Consider the following 20,487-nt stretch of genomic DNA (forward strand, 5'->3'; position numbering starts at 1 on the left):
TCTCCAGGGTCCTGCGCTTGAGAGGCATCCTCCCCAAGCCTGTGAGGGTGCATGATGCTCCCACAGGCCCAGAGCTGGGAGGAAGCATACGGCAAGGCTGGCCCCCGTGCTGTGTGCCTCTTCAGCCTCGCCTGGCTGCTGGGTGTGGGACAGGGCTCTCTGCGTGTGGGCCCCATGCAGAGGGCACTGAATGAAGAGGAGCAGACATGGGGGATGGTCCATGACCCTTGACTGGAACTCTGTAGGGTTATCCCGGGAGAAAGGGAGCAGATGTGGCCAGTGTGCCCTGAAGGGGATGGGAGTATAGGAGAAGAGCCACTGGGAGGCAGAAATAAGGAACCCTGCCCCCCTGAGAACTATCCAGGGGACTGAGCCCTTGTGGGAGTGCCATGCCCCCTTTGCTGGGGATTGCAGGGATGTCCTTCGGGGATAAGGCTGAGCTCAGTGGCCTCTGGAGGGACACTCAGCCAGCCCCTTGAATGCACCATCTGGCTCTGACAACACCTGTTGTAGGAAAGTCAAGTCCCTTGAGCCATGTTCGTTCATTGCCTGGAGTTCTTCCCCCTGTGAATCGTAAAGCCCCAGTGAAAGCAGTAGACTATTACCCCACTGTGCACCTCCCAGTAAACTCGGATGGCACTCTGATGACCGTGCACTTTCTTTCTCCCCCACAGCCCAGTTTAATGGCAATGAGAAACGGCAATCATCTCCCTCGCCTTCCCGGGACCGGCGGCGCCAGCTTCGAGCTCCTGGAGGGGGCTTTAAGCCCATCAAGCATGGGAGCCCTGAGTTTTGTGGGATCTTGGGCGAAAGAGTGGATCCTGCTGTCCCCCTGGAAAAGCAAATGTAAGTTCTAAGGGAGCAAGGCACAGCCTCAGTCATTGTTCATACAGTCATTGTTAAGGCTGAGAGAAGGTCAAGGCCACCATCAAGCCGGTGGCTGATGGGATTAGGATACAGGTCTCCTGATCCTTTGCCCCATGCTTTTTCTCTTCATACCATATCACTACCTTTCCTTTGGATAATTATACATTAGATTCATTTTCTAGCTACGTTGATAGTTTTGCCTCACATCTGCTTGGCATTTGTTGGGCAAGGATTTCACACTCTAGATTTGGGTTTTCTCAGCCTCTTTGCCTTGAGATTTCCCACCTCATGACCCAGTCCCGTCCCTACTGACCCCTTCCCTCCCTGCTCTTCCCCAACACTGTTACCCCTCCCTCTGACCATGGTGATCACCTCCCTTCTCACTGTGTGCATGCCCCTGCTCTGCTCTGCTTTGCAACCTTCAGTGGCTCCCCCTCACCTCCAGGATAAAATCTCAGCTCCCTAGCCTGCCGCTCACTCTGTGAATTGCCCCCAGACTGCTTCTTCAGTTGCTCGCCATTCCATATACCTGTACTAAAGCGAGTTTCTCCAGGTACTTGCTAAATCAGGTCCTGGATCTTGTGTTGATACCTTCAGGTGTATCATACTCTTAACCAACAAATGTGTGACAAAGGGGGTTATCCCCATTGCATAGATGGAAAGTCAGGACTCCAGGAGGTGCATGGCCTTGTCTGGGATGTCACAGCTCAACAGTGCAGAGGCAGGATTGGAACTCCAGCCCTGTAACTTGACCTCACACTCTCCCCTTACTCACCTCTCCTCGGACACAGACTCTTGTCCCTCAGCACAGCCTGCAGTGCGTCCCTCACAGGAAATGCTCACTTGGTGAGCAGGATTTTCCAAATGATGTCATGTGCCATGCGCCCCCTTTTCAGCACATGTTGTCATCTGGGAGGAGGTGTGCAGCCTCCTCTGTGACCCCCCCCATGCCTGCTGTACCGAGCACGTGAGGAAGCGCTCCCAGTGGGCATCTTTGCTAACTCTCACAGCCACCCAGATTGGGTGGTAGGTTTTGCTTATTTCTGATCACTGTGTACTTTTTAATCAACAAGCAAAATACTATTCAGAGATAGCTGGGCTCTATTCAGCCTGCATCCTGACTGTTTCCACCCAATGTCCCCTTCTAGCTCCTGCCCCTGTCGGAATATAAGCTCTGTGAGGGCACTGCATCCTCAGTGCCTTAGAACAGCACCTGGCACGTAATAGGTGCTCAAAAAATAGTTGTTCAGGAAATGGATGAAGTCCCCAAAGAGAAGTCAGTGCTGTCTCTTTCCCTTTCATCACCTCCCATTCTCTCTCAACACAGTAGACGGCTCCCTCCTTTGAAGATAGACTCTGCTCCTGGTTTTCCTCCTGCCTCCCCTGGCCACCTCTTCTGTCTCCCCAACCGGCTCCTCGCCTCACTCAGCTTGACCTGAGGGTGGGACGGTCTGGGGCTGGGTTTCCAGCTACATGTTCTCCCTGGGTAGTCTCCTCAGGATCCTGGTAGTGAGTCAGCAGTGCCACACACCTCCTGGAAGTCCCGACTCCTACATCCAGCTGCCATCTTGGCATCTCCACTTGGCTGACGAGTGGGCATCTCAAATTTAGTATGTTTAAAACTGGGCTCCTGATCTTCTCCGGACACTTGCTCCTCCCCCAGCTTCCCCACCTCCATAAACAGCATCATATCTACCTACTTCCTCGAGCCCCCAATCTGGAGTCCTCTTGGATTCCTTGTTTGGCCTTACGCCAGCATCTAATGCATTACTGAGTTCTGCTAGTTCTACACCCAGAATCACAGGCTGAATCCATCTGTTCCTCTTTGTCTCCAAGCCACCTCCCATCGGGACCACTGCGGAAGCCCCTACCTTGTCTCCCACTTCACTGCCCCTCTTGGCCCCTCTTCAGGGTAACCCGGTTGGCCTTTTGTAAGACCATTGAGAGCAAGTCTCAGCCTCTTTTTAAAACACATTGCCCTCTGCTATGCTTAGAATGAAATCAGACTTCTTCCCTTGTTCACAAGGCCTCGGGGAATTAGGCTCTGCCTCCCTTTACACTCTCATCCTGTACCACTCCCCACGCTCACAGTGCTGGGCTGGGCCATTCTTGCTGCCTTTCTGCTCTCTGAACTCCCCAAGCGCCTTCCTACTTTAGGACCCTTGCACTTGCTGGTTCCTCTGCAGAGGACATGTTTTCTTTGGCTCCTTACGTGATTGGCTCCTTCTCATGATACAGATTCTCAGGTCAGATATCATCTCCTTGGGAGCCTCCCCTCTCTGTTCATTCTAACTTAGGCACTTTCCGTGCCCCTGTCACTGCCTATCACAAACTCAGGATTCCTACATAGCAGTTGTCACTTTCTGAAATTGTGTCCTTAATCTGTTTGTTGACTCTCCCTCTTTCCTCCATCAGCCCCATGAGATCAAGGATGTAGTCAGTGGTGAGTAAATATTGGATGAGCTAATAGGTAATGCATAGGCTGAATGGCAGTGGTTGAGTCTTCTTAATCCCCCGGATTCTGGCATGACTGGCCAGCCCCGCAAAGTCCTGCACTTTATAGCCTCCTGCCTAGATCCTGTTTGCAATCCAAGCAGAGCCTGCTTGGGCCCAGCAGTTGGCCCTCAGCCCCCCATGGGACTACCCAGGCCCACCCTGTTTCCTGGTGGCCAACCTCATGCCAACAGGCTGGCCAGCGGCTGGCCCTGGCCCCGATTGTGTCCTTTGGCCCTTCATTCCAAACTGCCTGGGTCTCCTTTGAATCTCAACCCGAGTCCCTGCCTTTCTCTCAGCGTGTGGTAGCTGGGGCAGCCGGGAAGGAGCCAGCAGCTCATCCTGTTTACCCACCAAGGATTACCTTTAACCAGGATCCCGAGCCCCCGGAGGCCCATCGGTTATCAGCTCAGCCCCTGTGCTCAGCCAGGGGCGGAGGGTGGGCGGCACTTCCCCGGAGACTTCATCTAGGCCTTTCCCTGAGGATGGCTCTGCTTCACGTGGCTGGAACTTGTTTTCCTACTAAAACAACATGTTTGTCAGATCACTGAGGGAGTGTTACACAGGTGAAATTTCCTGGAAAATGACTTTGCCAAGTCTGTTAACTCTTAGTTCTAAAGTCCATTCCATCCTTGTCTGGCCATTTCCCCAAGCTACAGTCATGTATCCCTTCCAACGTGTGGTTTCAGCCCTCGCATCCCTGGACATGCTCTAATTACGGGAGCCTGTATTCCTCTTCATTTCTCTTTACATCTAGAAAAGAAGGTGGATCTGTGCTTCCCCTGCCCCTTCCCTTGGTGAGTCTCCCCTGCAGATATCCAGCCCCAGGGCTGACCTGCTGTGAGTGGTCGCCTCCTCGGTGGTCAGTGACTCACTCACATGCTCATTGGGCAGGGACACTCGCATCTGCTCTCCCACCCTCGCTTTCCTGAAGCAGGTTGGGTTTTGAGGTTATAATTATGTCATCGCCACCACTGCAGCTAACCATTCAGAACTCTGCTTTGTAAATGGCAGAAAGTGTGCGGTGAAAGGCAGTGCCATGTTTTTCCCTCACCACAATGCCTGTAACAGAACCCCAGAGGCACTGTTTGCAGGGCACCCCTGGGCCAGGACCAGGAGGCAGCAGCATCCCTGCTTACACCCGGGAATTTGAAATGCAGCCTACGTGTGGGCAGCAGCCTGAATAACAATAGTTGGGGGAGTTCCCCATGGCCAACTGCAAGTTCAGTCTCTTTCTGCAGATGCTGGAAACTGCCATTTATTGAGCCTCACCCCACGCCAGCCTCTGCATAAGCCCTCCTATGCATCATCTCATTTAATCCTCACCCCCCAAGTGACTCTAACCTGATAGAGTAATGAGGTGCAGCCAGGTTTGGCCACTTGTCCCTGACTGCCCGACTGGCGAGTGGCAGAGTGTTCTGTGCCTCTGTGCCCATCCCGCACCTATGGTTCTCTTCCTGGTCCTGTCTCCCCACCTTCCCACTGCCCCTGCCCCTGAGAGACCGTGATGTAAGCAGAAGTGCATTCTGGGTAGACCCACTGACGACCCATCTTGTGATCTTCACTCTTCCTCTAAAATTTTATTTTCAAATCTCCCAATCTCGAAAATCAGTTGTTCGTCTTTTGTCCTGCAGCCAGGGGCCTTAGTCAGGTTGTCTGCCAGTCCACCCCTCCCTTCTGATTCTGCCCCTCACCACATGATGTCCAGAAGCAGTGATGCCAGGCTTCCCACTGCCCCAGCCGATGCCAGATTTGCTTGACAGGAACACTGGTGTGGCTTCCCCACCCAACTGTCTGCTGTCCTGAGTGACAAGCACCCCCCACTTGTCCCGCAGATGCCACAGAGAGTCAGCACGTGTCCCTCCTGGCAGTATTCTCTGATGGTCTCCATGTCACTCAAGATGAAGAAAGCCAGGGTCCTCTCATTGCACACAGGCCCCAAGACCAGCCCTGCCTGGTGGCCTCGTGGGTCGCACTGCCCACCCCTCCCCTTTGGCTCTCTGCAGCTGTGCTGGCCTCCTTGCTGTTTCCCAAGCACATCGGGCATTCCTGCCTCGGGCCTTTGCCTTTGCCACCCCTCCCTCTGCCAGAAACTCTCTCTTCCAGTTACCATCCTTTGTGGCTTCCTCACTTACCTCCTTCAGGTCCACTCTGAAAATGTTGCTCTCTCCGGAAAGCCTCCCTGTCTCCTGCTTAAAATAGCAGTCCCTACACAAGCTCCAAACCACACTGCCCTGCTTCATGTCCTCTGTAGCACCTGTACTGTTGTGCAAGCCCCGTGAGGGAGGAGGCTGCAGGCTTGCTCACTGCTCTCTCCCCAGGGTCAGGCGTGTGGCACATACTCGGCGGTTCCGTACCGAATGACTAAATGCACAGTCACCTACCTGCCTTGTGACGAGGGGGCTGGGACATGCCAGCTGCCCTCTAATGGGGCTGAGCCTCCCCAAGGAGGAGTTTGCGACGGTGTCAGCTCTGGGGGGTCCCTGTCCTCGCTGGGTTCTGACCGTCTCTCTTCTCTCCAGCTGGTATCACGGAGCCATCAGCAGAGGAGACGCCGAGAACCTTCTGCGGCTCTGCAAAGAGTGCAGCTACCTTGTCCGGAACAGCCAGACCAGCAAACACGACTATTCCCTCTCCCTGAAGTGAGTACAGCCTCGCCCACCCCCCTCAGCCCTCCTCAGCAGCCTCGAGTGAAGCGCTGATTTGGGCGGGTCTGATTTTTACGTGTGTCACAAAGGTTGTGAGGAGTGCTGGGAAGAGCCAGGAAGAATCCCACCGGTGTTCTCATCTTTGGCTGCTCTGTAAACTGTTGGGCTTTCTGACCCATGAAACATCGCTGTTGAGATAGGCAGCCCCAAAACAAGAAAAGGGTTTTTTGCTCGAGTGCTTCCTCATTCACTGCTGTTGCTGAATGGGACCCAACAGATTATCTAAAACCCATGTTACAGATAGGAAAACTGAGGCCTAGAGAGGGGAAGGATTTCTCAAGGAAATATAGAGAGCTAGTGATAGAATTGGGGTTTAAGAAACTCAGGCCCATTTGCCAGCACAGACCCCCGGGAACAGTGAAGCCCTCTGCGTGGCTGACTCTCTGCTCTGCTCACCGTTCTTAGAGCATGTGATAGAGAGAGGGCTTGCTGTGACATGGCTGTCAGCCATGTGGACAGTAGCAGCAGTGCAGCCACAGAATGAGAGACTGGCCTGCACTCTGCACTCAGGACGGAGCCTACCCTGTCTGCTGGGCTCTGCCCTGAGAGGGACCATGACTGGATGCAGAGCACAGCAGCAAACAGAGGCACTGAAAGTCTGCCTGGGGAAAAAGGATATGTGGGCACATGGTGGGAATCACAAATCTCTCCAGGATTATCAGGGCAGAAGGAGCCGCTGTGGTTGGGGGCCCCCACATGGCAGTTATGGGCAGGCAGATTCCAGCTCAGCAAGAGGAAAAGGTTTCTAACCGTCAGAACTGATCAAGAATTAGATCCATCCAAAGCTGCCTCGAGAGGTAGTGCATGTCTCATCACTGAGGGTGTGCAAACAGAGCTGGATGACCCTCGTCAGGGAGAACATGGAGGGAATTTCTCACCAGCTGAGAGGGCACTTGGGACAAACAGCACCCACATACTTCACTGTCTACCATCAGATCTGTTGGCATAAAGAATCCGTTCAGTTATCTCAGCTGAGAAGATCTCAGTACTAAACTGCAGGGCTGGGAGGCTGGACTGGCAGTGAGCACAGTCAGAGACCCCTCTACGGAGGGCAGGGGGGCAGGTGCACATCACCGGCCATTCTGACAGGGACCAGGGTCCTCACCTGCCTGCTGCTGCATGCAGCCCCACTCCCTCCCTCACTGTCCAAGGTAACTGAGCAACCCAGGTGCTCTTAAGTGATTCTTCCAGATCTCCACACCCCACCCCACTTCCCACTCCCTGCCTCAAGGTGAACTGTGCTTTTCTGGGCTTCGAGAGGTAAAGGTGGCAGGTGACATCAGAGATGGGATTCCCACGTCACTGCCCTTCCACGCTGACCGAGGCAGCCCACCCACCCCCTGTGCTCCCTCAGTGCAACACTCATGGCGCTGCCAGTCTGCGTTCCTCTGTGAATCTCTTCCCTCCTGGGATCTGGGACCTGGCCAGAAGGGTGTTCCCAAAACCACTGATTGAGTGCAGCCAGGAAGGGGGGTGGGGTAGAGCACCCCATACCAGTCCCAGCTGAGCCTCTGCACTAGGCGGGCCGGACCCCTTGGGGACTCCAGCACAGCTCTGCCTACACAGGAACAGTAGCCTCCTGAGTGCCCAGGATGTGTCACAGCTGAGGCACCGACATGGGGCCATATAAGGAATCTCAAGCCAGTTGCAGAAGTAACCCTACCAACACCTGCAGGATCCAATTCTCAGTCTCCTGTGAAATGTGCCCAGTTATGCAAACAGGCCTAAAATCCACCTCCTGGGTGGGTCTCTAGAAGAGTCCCTCACGGCCCCAAGAGTGCAATTCCTTGAGACCATAGGACCACTCCAGAGGGATGGACGGCCCCTCGCTTCTGTTTTCACAGGCTTATTGTCCTGTGTGCAGGGCTACGTGCAGTGGAGAGAGCAGGGGGCAGGCTTCCCCACTCCACAGCTTTATGGCCTGGGCAGTCGTGTCACTTTTTCAAGCGCTCTCTGTGCACAGGGGATGACGATGCTCTTCTTACAGAGGGGAAACATCTCTAACCCAGCCAATGCGGTGTCAACATCATCTTATATTATTCTCACCCTGCCCCTGCTTTCCCAGGCTGACCCCATGGTTTCATTGAAAGCTGTTTTTAAGGGCAGCGGAGAGAACCTGTTGTCCAGAGTTCTGGACAGGAGTCCTGACCTGCCACTCACTGTTCACTGTGTAACCTTGGACAAGTTCCTTCCTTCTGGGACCCAGCACCCACATCTTACAGTGGGATGATGTCTGATGGTTGCTGAGGACACCCCCACCTATTACATTGAAGTGTCTCTGACTCCCCGGATTTCCTGTTTCCATGGGCTCAGCCTCCCTTTGTCTTTGGAGCACTTTGGAGAGATCCCCTGCCCCTTTCAAGCCAGGGAGAAGGTGGAGGAGACTGAAAGCCAGACCAGCACCCCACATAAGAACACTCTACCATCAGGTCTGAGGTAGGATGACTGGTCTCTGCCCACAGGTGCTGGAAGTTTAGCTTTGCATGCTTGTCTAGAACCGTAAGATCCCAAAGGCCAGATGAGTGGTCTCACTTGGCCAGATTTCCCTTGAAGAAGCCCAGAATTGAGGAGGTGAGCTAGGCTGTCCCGTGGCTGGACAGGGCAGCCTGCTAAGGGGAAGTGAGCTTGTTTTCCAGAGTGGCCCTAGTTCACGATAACCAGTCCGGGAGCCAGCCAGGGGGTGACACCTGGCATTAAGCACCTTGACCACAAATTGAATGGCCCTGGTACTGAATGTCACTGCTGCTTGGGACAGGTGCCAGCTTTGCCAGCCACCACGTGAGGTGCCAAGTCTCTCAGATCCCCAAGGCCTGCCTCGTAGGGGCAGGGTAGGATAGGCCTTTCCCATGCATGGTGTTGTCAGGAGCATGGTGGAAATTGACTTTGGAATTCCAGCTATGTTTTCATGTGCACCTTGAGTCCTGCTGTGAGGATGTTCTAGTGTGGAGAAAGGTTTTGGGGGAATCCAGCCTCAGATGACAGCCCTCCACCGCTTCCATCCTTCTCTCAGCAGATATTTACCAGAACCCACTGTAACAGGCACTGGGCAGAGCAGCATAGAGAGCCGAAAGGAGAACAGCTCAGCTTAGGCCACAGGAGCTCACAGCCTGGGCCTTGTTACAGGCAGGTTTGCACAAAGGGCCTTGGGGACCTGGAGTTGGCACAGGGGTGGGCAGTCCTGCCATGGAGGGTTAGGAGAAGCTGCAGGTGCACTTGAGCCTTAAAGAGAGGGTAAGTGGTCCCCAGGCAGGGGCGGCTAGGGGGATCTCAGGTGGCAGGGGCAGCCCAGGCAAAGCCCTAGAGATGCAGAAGGCAGCTATTGGCAGGCCTTGTGCCTGCCTCACAAAGGAGTTGAGACTTAATTTTTAGTGATGGAGCCACTAAAGTACAGAGTCCACTCTCAAGGACCTGCCTTTATGCTTTAACCTCATTTCTTGATCCTGTCTCCCTGCATATCTGCAGCACCTTACATCTTAGTAGGCCTGCATATTTGCCTTAGAACAGCCCCACAGGTGGCTAGGGCAGACAGAGAGCATCATCCTTTTCATTTTAGGGTAAAGGCAGCTGAATGAACTTCCAAGACTAGAGGGGAGGCCACGGACCCCCAGCCCAGTCTCTTCCCACCCCTCTCAAGCACTCCTTATACCAGGTCAGAGGTCGTCTGGAATTACCTTAGAGGCCTGTCTGGTCCAGCCTTTCCTTCATGGGTGGGGAGACTCAGACCCAGGGGGGATTTGTGATTGACCTCAAGGCTACCGAGGTGGCAGTTGACCACACCGACAATCGAGACGGTGACTGTTTCCCACAGTGGGGACCGGCTCAAGCTGCCACCCATCTGCCCCTCAACCAAACGCTCCCTGTACTCACAGCGATCCAGAATGGCGCTTGTGCTCCCCACCTCACTGCCTGTAGATCCCCGGCCTGGCAGACATCCCCTACCTGTGGCGCAGTCTTACAGAGATCCTGCCTAGCTGCTTTGGAGCACGGCCCTTATCCCCTCCTCCCAGTGGAGGCTTCCCTCTTCCCAGTCTCCAGCCTGACTTGGAGGCAGCGGGCCCTTAGGCTTCTTCCCAGCTGCTAGCAGACACATTGGCCTTTCAGAACACTCACTCCACCCTCAGGGAATCAAGAGGTTGAACGTTTAGATATTGGTAAGAAAACACCACACTCTAACAACTTCCTGTCTGGAAAGGCAGGCAGTGGGGGAAAGGGATGAAAAGTCAAAAAATCTCATTAAAAAGGTTCTTCAGGCACTTTGGACTACGAATGACTTTTTGCAAGTTCCAGTTTCATGAGTTTTTGCAAAGGAATCTGGACAAGATGAGGAAAATGGATCTTCAGAGACTGGAGGGCTTGCAGCCAGTGGGGGCAGGGAGGCAGGACGAGTACCAGGGTTCCCCTCCCCGTGTGCTGGGCAGGTTCTGCCTGCACTGGGCCCATCCCTGGGAGCGGGCAGACTGGCATTTCAGGGCCTCACAGGGATGTCGCTACTCCTTTGGCAAGGCCCTGGCCCTGGCTTTCTATAGGCAGTGAAAGTCCCAACCCCAGTGGGGGACATGACCCCTAAAAACCCCCACAAGCAGATCATCAGCTTTCAACTCCCCAGAGGCAAACCTCACAAGCACCCTTGTAAAAGTGGCCCAGATTCTGACCTCAGGAGACACTTCTGGGGTCTGGCTTATTTCCATCAGGTTGCAGCTCAGTCTTGATCGTTCAGGAGCCTTCCTCATCCCCTGTAAGTTCTGCCCCACTGAGCATCAGTTATGTACTGGACTCTAGCCCTCCAGGAGTTCATAGCCAGAGAGGACAAGATATTTACACCTATTGACTCATACACTCACGGGACTACTTGAGGGCCACCCAAGGCAGAAAATGCTCGGGGTTGTGAAAGGGAAGGCGCCCAAAGAACGGGGTATTTGTAGGATGATCAGGTCATCCTACAGACGCGCAGAGAGGGCGGCCCAAGCAGAGGCTGGGAAGTGGAGACTTGTGTCAGAACAACAAATAACACTTCAGCGGGAGCTGAGAAGAGAGAGACACAGTTGTAGTCGCCAAGCTGAGGAATTTGAGTTCCATTCTCTAAGATAGGGGGCATCATCCCTGAAGGTTTGAAGCAAGGTGCAGCCATGTCCTCAGCTTTATTCTAGAACCATTAGTGAACCGGGATGCACCATGAGCATTGTTCAGGAAGGGCCACCGCTTCTGCCTCCCGTGGCCCTCCTGAGCCCTCCTTTCCCTCCATGTCCCACACACATGCCACTCAAGCTAACATGGTCCAGCTCTTTTCAAGATGTAGAGGGAAGAACATGGGCTCTGCAGTCAAAGAAACTAAACAGTTTAAAGATTCAAAGAGTTTGAATCCTGTCTCCATCTTTTACTTGCTATGTGATGCTATGCACGTGACATTTACTTGCCTGATCACTGCTCAGAAAACCGCGTGGGCCACTCTCATAAAGCTGTTGCAAGAAGTAATGTGGCTCTGCAGTTTCACCCTATGATGGCCCACAGCATGTATTCGTATATGTCTTCCTCCTGCCACCGCTGAACGAAGGACTGGGATTTGATTCGTACATTTGCTTCCAGGTTAAGGGCTCCACAGTTAGGGAGAAGTACCTTTCCCCTAGGTTCCAAGGATGATGGGAAGACTCAGCCCCATCTCCTTCTCCAAGGAGGAGAGGAGGAAGTGGGACAATTTATCAAGAACATACCTCTTGCGCTTATCGCTTAGGGACACCCGCCTGGTTCCTGCTTGGAGCGGCACGTTTGTGCCGATGGCTGGGCAGCCAGTCCTCACCACAAACGCTTCCTGGGGCTCTGGCGTGGGGTGTTGGGTTTAGCAGGGCCAGGAGGAGCCAATGGGTTGCATTTCAGGGGTGCTGGGGGCACATTGCTATTAGAGTTGTTTTTCTTTCTTCTCTCCCTTCATTGATTTATATAGTAAAGGAGAGAGTTTTCAAACAGTAGGCATGTCTGGGTCTGGGCAGGCAGGCGAGTGATTAATCTTCGTTTGTTGCTGCTGACAGCTAGGAGCAAGAAATAATAAAGGTTTGCAGGGTGAGGAGGGATGGGGGATGCGGAAAGGCTGCTAACTCTTTGGCCTTTGGCAGGGAGCACGGACTTCACTTCCCTCTACCATCAAAGCACCCCTTGTTGGTCAACATCTGAGGCTCCAGATACTTCAGGGTGGCTGCCTGCTCCCAAGGGCAAGGCCCAGGACATTCCCCCACCACCACGGCAGGGCCTCCCCAGTGGCTATTAAGCTCTCCGTACTGGGTGACCTCCAGCCCCAGAATGCCTGGACTTCCTTCATCAATGGCCCTTTTCCCAGCCCTGCTTCTGAGGGTGAGGCCTTAAAGAAAGGACTGCCTGACTCTGATGTGAGGGACCCCCTGACTCCACGTCTCTCTGAGCTGCCGAGTGGGTGCAAGGGCTGCAGGAGGGGCTCACAGAAGGGAGGTGAGGGTGGGGCAGACCGTGACAGCAGGAGGTACTGGGGACCCTGAGGGTGGGAAGAAGGAGGGGCTTTGACATGGCCCGAGTAGGATTTAGGCAGTTGTGAGCGGGCAGGGTAAGGAGCTGCTCTTGCTGGGGAAACAGCAGCACAGGAGTAGAAGCTTCCTACTGTCCAATCCACAGTTACCATCATGAGCATCCTCTCCACCCCCAAGGGAGGCAGCTCTGTGCAGCAGAACACATGGGCCTTTAAACCCAGCTCTGCCTCTTGATAGTAGGGTGGCCTTGGGCATAAGGATCTTAATATCTGTGAGCCTCAGTTTCCTCATCTATAAAATGGGTTTTACAGATGTATTAATGAAGAGACAATGTGTGAGGCGCTTATCATGTGCCCAGCATGCAGTAAGTGCTCGGTCAATAAGTGAGTGGTAGCTCACAGTCTTTGTTATAGACTTCGAAGAACTACAGGTTGTTGAGGAAAGAGCTCAGCATGGTCCAAAGCCTTGTGGATTATCTCTGGGTCTGGCTTAGAAGTCTCTGTCCATGCCCACATCTGCTCCCCGTTACTAGAGTGGGATTTTAGTTTATGCAGGCTGCAACTCGAAACCCTGCATTGACTTCGAATCACAGAGCTGGAGTCAAATTCAGACTGCCCTCTTCCTAGCTGTGTGACCTTGGGTAAGTCACTTAGCCATTGTGATCTCCCAGCTGAAAATAATGAGCACCCCAACAGGCATTTCCTCATGTTCTCACAGGGAAGCATTTTTGTGGCAAGCCTGGGCAGCAGCTCTGGGACACAGAGTATGCTAAGCAGAAATCTTGGGATTTAGGGAATGGAAGGCAATCTCTTAGATCACCTGGCCCAGTGCCACATACAGGTGGCGAAACGGGCCCAGAGACAGCAAGAAGCTTGCTCCTTCCTGACTTCCCGGCCAGACCCTGTTTTCTGGCAGCATTTGAGTTGGGCTGAGACAGAGGGCAGGGAAGACAGGGCTGGAGCTGTGTCAGGTCCGTGTCTTTGCTCCCACCATGTGAAGGATTTCATATCCTTTCAGGGCTGATGGAGCAAAAATGAACTTTTTGCTCAATTAGCGTGCAGTGTGTTTCCTCCTTCTAAAAGGTTTAAAGGAAATGTCACAATTAGCTGCTGCTGTAGGCAAAAGGTTCCTCAAACGCTCTTCGCAGGGGACTAAACAACAGTGAACTTTAGAATGTGCAGATGCCTCGCAGGATGAAGGGACATGCCATCAAGAGGCAGTATGAGGAGTAATAGACACTTCCCTGTACTGAGAATTACTGAGAAAATATGCCCTGCCAGTGGTAAAACATTTCCAAGGATGCTGCCCTCACCACTAAAACAGGCTCTTCTCCTGCATTCCATACACGGTGCTTTGGTGATTCTGGCTTGGGCCCGGAAGACCTGGGTTCAAATCCTGGCCCTGCCTCTGTCTAGCTGTGGGGCTGCAGACCAATCATAAGCCCTTTCCTTTCATGAAGGGCACCTTGATTTGGAAGGATTCCCTGTTACAGTTGACATTTTCGGAGCTGTGAGGCCTAGGTTTGGGTTGCGGAAATGCTATAGTGAGGTGGTACGTGGCAGGGCACCTCGCGTGGTTGCTGATACTTACAAATATGGAGTCTTCCCATCCTGGTAGTCTAGTGTGTGGGGAGAAGGGAAGGAAGGATTACCTTTATCTTAACACATGCAGAAGCTGGGGCTCATGTCGCTGCAAATGAGTGGAGAGTTGGGCTTAAATGCAGCCCAGTTCCCCCCTTCTGCCCTCTTGAGCCTCTCTGAGCAGAAACATCCCCAACCCTTCCTGTACAGCCGGGCCCAAGAAACCCAGCGAGGGCCCAGGGTGGTGTCTGGATAGTATAACCCCAGGACCACAGCCCGATTTTCTGAGCAGGACCTGGACCACAAGCCTTTTGCCAGGCACATGTCATCCCCAGGGTGACATGTAGAAGTCCAGAGACCCCAAAGCTCCTTCCCTCAGCTTGTAGGAGCCTAGAACATTGGGATTTTTCTGGCTCTAAAGTGACAGTATCAGGATACAGACCCAACTGTAGAATACACTTTTCTTCTCTGGGACCAGCCCTCAAGCAGCAGAAGCTGGGAGCATCTAGGGATCTGGTGGCAGAGAGGGAGGTTGAGGCAAGTTCAAAAGGGACAGTGGTGGCCTCCAAAGCTGGCAAGACAGGTTTTCAGGAGCCCCCCAACCATGGATGTGTCTGGAAGGCAGATCAGGGGTGCAGGCTGGCTGCTGAGGAGGCAGGATGAAAGGGAGGACATGGAGGACATGGAACTAATGAGGGCGAGAAGGGCAGAGGAGCCAGGACCTCATCCAGATTTCTGAATGACTGGTGAGTGGTAGCATCGCCAGCTGGAATGGACCTAGAATAGTCAGTTTTGAAAAGACTCAGGAAAACACGCTCTCCCTAACTCAACTGCCCTCTTTCCACTGGTGCCCAAAGCTCAGAGGCGACAGACACCTGCACTCACACTGCCAGCCCATTGTCCAGAGCACCCACTGGCCTGGCAGTGCCAACCATGCCCACTGACAGGCTGGGGTTTCCCTTTCCGACCTGATGCATCTCCCCTCCCAAACAAGCTGCAGGTTTTGCTCCCCTGAGAGCTTCCTGGTCCCCTCCAGCATCTTAGCCACTCCGATTATGTTTCCAGCTGGTTTTTAATTATCTCCTATCAGCCCGCATAAATCTGCCTGTGTGGCACGCCCGCCAGGGGAGGTGTTCCAACTGCCCATGAGTCGCCAGGAAACCCCTCATGCCCCAGGACGGCTTCTCTTCGGAGGTCTCTTTGGAGGCCCTGAGTGGTCTCTCCAAATGAGAAAAACATTTCCAATCACATTTCTATCATCTTGTTAATAGGACTTATTTAATAATATTTTTGTGCAGAAGCCATCTGGGAATGGCTTGGTTGGGAACTTGGGGAGGGCATATGGGTGCTGCAGGACGGCCCTGGTGACAGATACAGACGCCATTCTGCCGTCAGCAAAGGGGTTAGAAACACGGAGAAGGATGCAGCCCATGGCCAGAGGACCAGGGCCTGAATCCCGCTGCTTCCCCCTACGTGAGGATCACCCAGCAGCTGGCTTCATCACATCTCTGAACCTCTTAGCCTGGAGGCTCAGGAACACAGTGAAAGGAAGGAAAGCCCTTTGTAAACTTGAAGAGGCTGTGCTAGTGCAGGTGGCGGTATTTGCTTGCCCCAGGAAAGTATTGTGGTCTTCCTCTGCTTCTAGCTAGGCAAATAACTCAAAGGCCCCCAGAGGAAATACTTTGAGCCCCCACCAGAAGCATTTGGCAGGGCTGGAAGCAAACAGCTTCATACCGTGAAACCCTAAGATGCAGGATTGTTCTTCCCCAGACATTCAGGCTCTTAAAATCAGAAAACGTGTCTTGAATCGTCCCAGTCAAGACCCTGGCTTTGGGATGAGAGAAACAGGCACAGGAAGGGGAAAAGACCTCCCCAAGGTCCTGTGGCAAGTTGCTGACGGAGCCCCAACACTATTACCCTTCTGAGCCCCACAGCACTATATTTTCTTCTCCCATTTTCTGCATAAACCTTCTTAGAATTTGAGGCAGATTTATAAAATCGGATGTCAGAATTTATAGCTCTCATCTTTGCTCCCACAGTTCAGATGCTATAACCATAAAAATAATATTTTGCTGCCTATGAGTGTGTGTGTGTGTGTGTGTGTGTATGCATGAGTGGTGTCACCCTCACACACATACACACCCTTCCACTTTGCTGCGGCGAGGGCTCCCTACTCCTGCTTGTTGGTACCTCAAACCTGCGTTTTCCTGGGCAGCTCCCCTAGTGAGGAGCCACCGCCGTCTTTCCAGCCAGGGGTGATTTCTGCCATTTTTAATGCCTTTTTTTTTTTTTAATAAGATTACTTTACCCAAGAGGAATATCAGAAACAATTGGCTTGAANTTTTTTTTTTTTTTTTTGCTATTTTCCTTTTGAACATCCTCATGCTGCTCATGGTCCTAGCCAGCGTGGGAACCAGCAGACTCTCAGGGCAGGACCGACAAACAAGTCAGCAGTGTGGCTATCACTGCTGTGTTCCTACTGTGCGCTAGGCCTTTAACTGGGCAGGGAGACAAAGACACGTCAGATTTTCAGCTGGTAGTCCCAGCAAGGGGACAAGCAGGTAGATGAGTGCTGTGCTATAGGGAGATATAGCAGAGAATAAGCAAGGGAGGAGAGTTAAGTGACCAGGGGCATCTTGGAAGCCTTCCTGGAGGAGCTGGCATTTGAGCAGGGCTGGGGAGATGATAATTTATTGAGGAGTAATAGGAAGGTAGAAGGATAGTTAGTCTTGGGATTGAAACAGAGGTCTCTGCAGGATCCCTTCTTCCTCTGGTTCCAGCCAGAGTTTTCAGTTGTCCTAACACGTAAGTTCCCCCCTTGGCCCAGGTGACCAATAATAATATGGACAGAGACATGCCTTAAAGACTCTGAAGTCCCAGTCAGCCCTCTCCGGCTCTTCACAGCATCCCTACTTCTCCCCCAAGGAAAAGGGCTCAGCAAGACATGCGCGTTACCTGTGGCCATGCCAGCACTCCACATTCCCAGCTCTTCATTCTTTTGGCCTCCCGCTTTGCCGAGGAGCAGGCCACGTGCCCTTCATTTCTACTTGACCCTCAAGGTGTATACCCCGCCCAGGCTGGACAGTGTCTCCCAGGGAGAAGTGCATTTATACAGTGCCCACCAGGGCTCTTTGCAGGTTACTGGGAGAAATTGATTGGAACAGGCCTCTGCAGAGTGTCCTGTGAGGTGGGTAGAATTATACCAAAAACAATGATTAAAAGCATGGGGCGGTGTACAAGTGCAGGTAAAACCATTGAGGTGGCAAATGTAGGACATCGAGTGATCTGGGAACGCCGATTCAAATCCACAATCTCCAAACGTTAGCATAATCCCACTTGGAGTTCATACTTGCAGGCCAGAAAAACACCTTTTCTGTCTTGAGTTCTTCTCATCTTAACCAAAAATGTATTCTATGAAGAAACTGGGGTTGACTGTTTTACTTTTTGCGGGAGTTGTTTGCTTTTAAAAAGCAATCAGTTCCAATAGTAAGTTAACTTTTTGAAACTTAATTACTTGCAGCCATGCTGAAAAAAAAACTATAATTAATGTGGTCAAATCCTAGCCAAATAATAAAATGAAAGCTTTGTTGTGTATCAAGGCAGAAATCAATTTCATTAGGGAGCAGAGAGCTGGAGATTTAATTTTGAGGAAATTCTCCACCCTGTGGACAGAGGTTGTCAAGAAGCTGCCAGAATGAATGCCCAGCACAAAAGGACTTGCCCTCCAGAGCCCAGATTACAGAGGGCTGACTGACCTTTCAAATGGCATTTGCATACCTTCCAAGTGTGGCCTAAGCCAGTGGGCTTTTGCTCTTTAATGTTCTTGGACCTGACGCCCCTTTTTGTTTTGGTCAAGAGGTGAATGTTATCCACACCCGATGACACTGGCATGTCAGTAAGATCCTGTTCTTTGGAACTTGGGTGGAGGTGTCCTCGGCAGGTCAATAGACACCAGAAAGGAGTTTAGCAAAGACTTAGGGTGTGCACATTGATGGTGGGGTCATTTCCAGACAGCAGGGCTGAGGGCAAAGCTGGATAGACCCACTAGGGACAATGCCCACTTGCACAACCCCAGTGCATGGGGGATAGTGAACAGCAGGTATGACCAGAATGGGAAAGGACAGGAAATTCTGCCCTATGAGGACATCTGAAGAAAGAGCAGTCTAGGGTCCACTCCTGCTTCTGTCTTCTGGTCTTTACGAGACCTGTCCAGGGTGGAAGGAATGGGCTGTAGCCTGCAGGAACCAGAGCTTGGAGCTGAGGCTACTACCATCAGTGAGCTGTGCTGAGTCCAAGAAGGACTTCCCTATGATCAGAGCCATCAGAGTTTGGAAGGGGTTTTCCTGGCTAGGGAGTAAGCTCCCCCATGCTGGGGGTAGGCAACAAAAGCTGGACACCAAGTATTGTGAATATTACAAAGGTGTTTCCATCGTGGGACCGCACTAGAATGGGGGTGCTCAGACCTGCATGTGCATCGGAAGCTCTTGGAGAGCATTGTAACAGCAAATCTGATTCCAAAGAGGCCCAGGGAGCCCCAGGTTTGACAAATTTCAAGGGACTCTGATGTGGGCATTCTGAGGCACATTTGATGAAACTATTTTTGAGAACACGTACTCTTCTCCCGGCCCTGAGACACTGGGGCTCTGTAATGCAGGTTGAGTCCTTTTGTTTATAGCCAAGCAGTCATTCCTTCCTCGTCATGTGGTGTGAGCATCTCTTGTGTGACAAGCTTCAAAGGTTTACAGGTTTGCAGGATCTCAGGGGTCATCTAGTCATGTCCCTTTTTTTATAGGTAGGGGCACTGAGGCCTGAGAGGGCAGGAGCCAGGGCTGGGACCAGGCTCCTGATGTCCAGTGCAGAGCTCTTTTCACTTGCTTTCAGTGGACTTCAGGGAGCATCGAAGACTATTCCCATTTCACAGATGAAGAAATTGAGGACTAAATTCCAAGGACTGTTGGGAACTTTTCCACCAATAACCACTGTCATTCACATGATTTGCAAAGGCCCTTAGCTAGGGTGTTTGGGTGGCTTACAGTCAGCTGTGTTCCTTTGAAATTCCAGAGAGGAGAAAACTACCCTCGGGTTAGATACAGGGTCACTGAGCAGATAGATCCGTTTTAACCCAAAGTCTTTAAAGATCCCTGTGCATTTTCTTTCTCTACTTTTTTATTCTTTTTTGAAGCAAAAACCACATTGGGTCAGGTGCTTTGTGGGCAAGTCCCTTCCTTGCTGTGTTAATGGATGCCCCCATTCAGTTAGCAAAGGAAGCCTACTAGGACAGGAGTTAAGCGGGAGGCTAGGGGGGCAAGCCCTGTGATCTAAGGTGAAGGATGAGATTTGGGGTGTGGGAGATTGCTGCTCCCCTCCTCTCTGCACCCCCCCCACCTTGTCGTAACCCATCCTTGCTAACGAGACCTTATAAAGACTACTGGTAGTGGCCAAGAATCCCCTACAACTGATAACATGGGGGGTAGGGGCACTCTGGCCCCTGATTCGCTGAGGAATTAGAACAAACCTCTACCCCCTTTCTGGGTCTCAGTGTCATCTGTAAAATAAGCAGGGAACCATATAGTCTCAAAAGCCTCTGCTTGGTATCTTAGCTGCCTCAGAAATGGTGAGTACAAGGGCACCTGGGTGGCTCAGCTAGTTAAGCATCCGACTCTTAGTTTCAGCCCAGGTCATGATCTCACAGTTTCATGGGTTTGAGCCCTGCATCGGGCTTTGCACACTGACTGCTTGGAGCCTGCTTGGAGCCTCTCTCACTGTCCTTCCCCCATTCGCACTCTTTCTGTCTCTCTTAAAATAAATAAACTTTACAAAAAGGGGGGGCACCTGGGTGGCTCAGTCGGTTAAGTATCCGACTTCGGCTCAAGTCATGATCTTGCAGTTTGTGGGCTCAAGCCTCGAGTTGGGCTCTGCTGACAGCTGAGAGCTTGGAGCCTGTTTTGGATTCTCTGTTTCCCCCTCTCTGTCTGCCCTTCCCCTGCTCATGCTCTCTCTCTCTCTCAAAAATAAAAAACATTTAAAAAAATTTTTTTAATTGTTAAAGACATGGTGAATACAAAGCAGTATGCACAGTAGGTACTTAATAAATGCCATAGAATCATGTATGACCAGTATTTTTTAAGCAGAGAAGCTTCTTTCCTCCTCTTTCCTATTCTGTTTTCACGTGGAGCCCTATGTGTAACAATGTACTTTTAAGAGGATCCTGAAATACCGCTTGATGTTTGGGGAAATTTTTTTTTTAATGTTTTATTTATTTCTGAGAGAGAGAGACAAGGGTGAGCAGGGAAGGGTCAGCGAGGGAGGGAGACACAGAATCCGAAACAGGCTCCAGGCTCTGAGCTA

At 52.1% G+C, this 20,487-nt stretch overlaps 1 protein-coding gene across 1 annotated transcript in view; it reads left to right on the forward strand.

Moving 5' to 3' along the window:
• SHB (SH2 domain containing adaptor protein B) overlaps positions 1 to 20,487 on the forward strand; it is a 135,471-nt gene that overhangs the window by 105,447 nt on the left and 9,537 nt on the right. The window contains exons 5-6 of the mRNA XM_077756062.1: positions 675 to 846; positions 5,883 to 6,002. Coding sequence (XP_077612188.1) covers positions 675 to 846; positions 5,883 to 6,002 — 292 coding nt within the window. The remainder of the gene's footprint in view (positions 1 to 674; positions 847 to 5,882; positions 6,003 to 20,487) is intronic.

The sequence above is a fragment of the Crocuta crocuta genome, unplaced genomic scaffold, assembly GCF_008692635.1.
Source record: "Crocuta crocuta isolate KB4526 unplaced genomic scaffold, BGI_CrCroc_1.0 scaffold431, whole genome shotgun sequence".
Classification (NCBI taxonomy): Eukaryota; Metazoa; Chordata; class Mammalia; order Carnivora; family Hyaenidae; genus Crocuta; species Crocuta crocuta.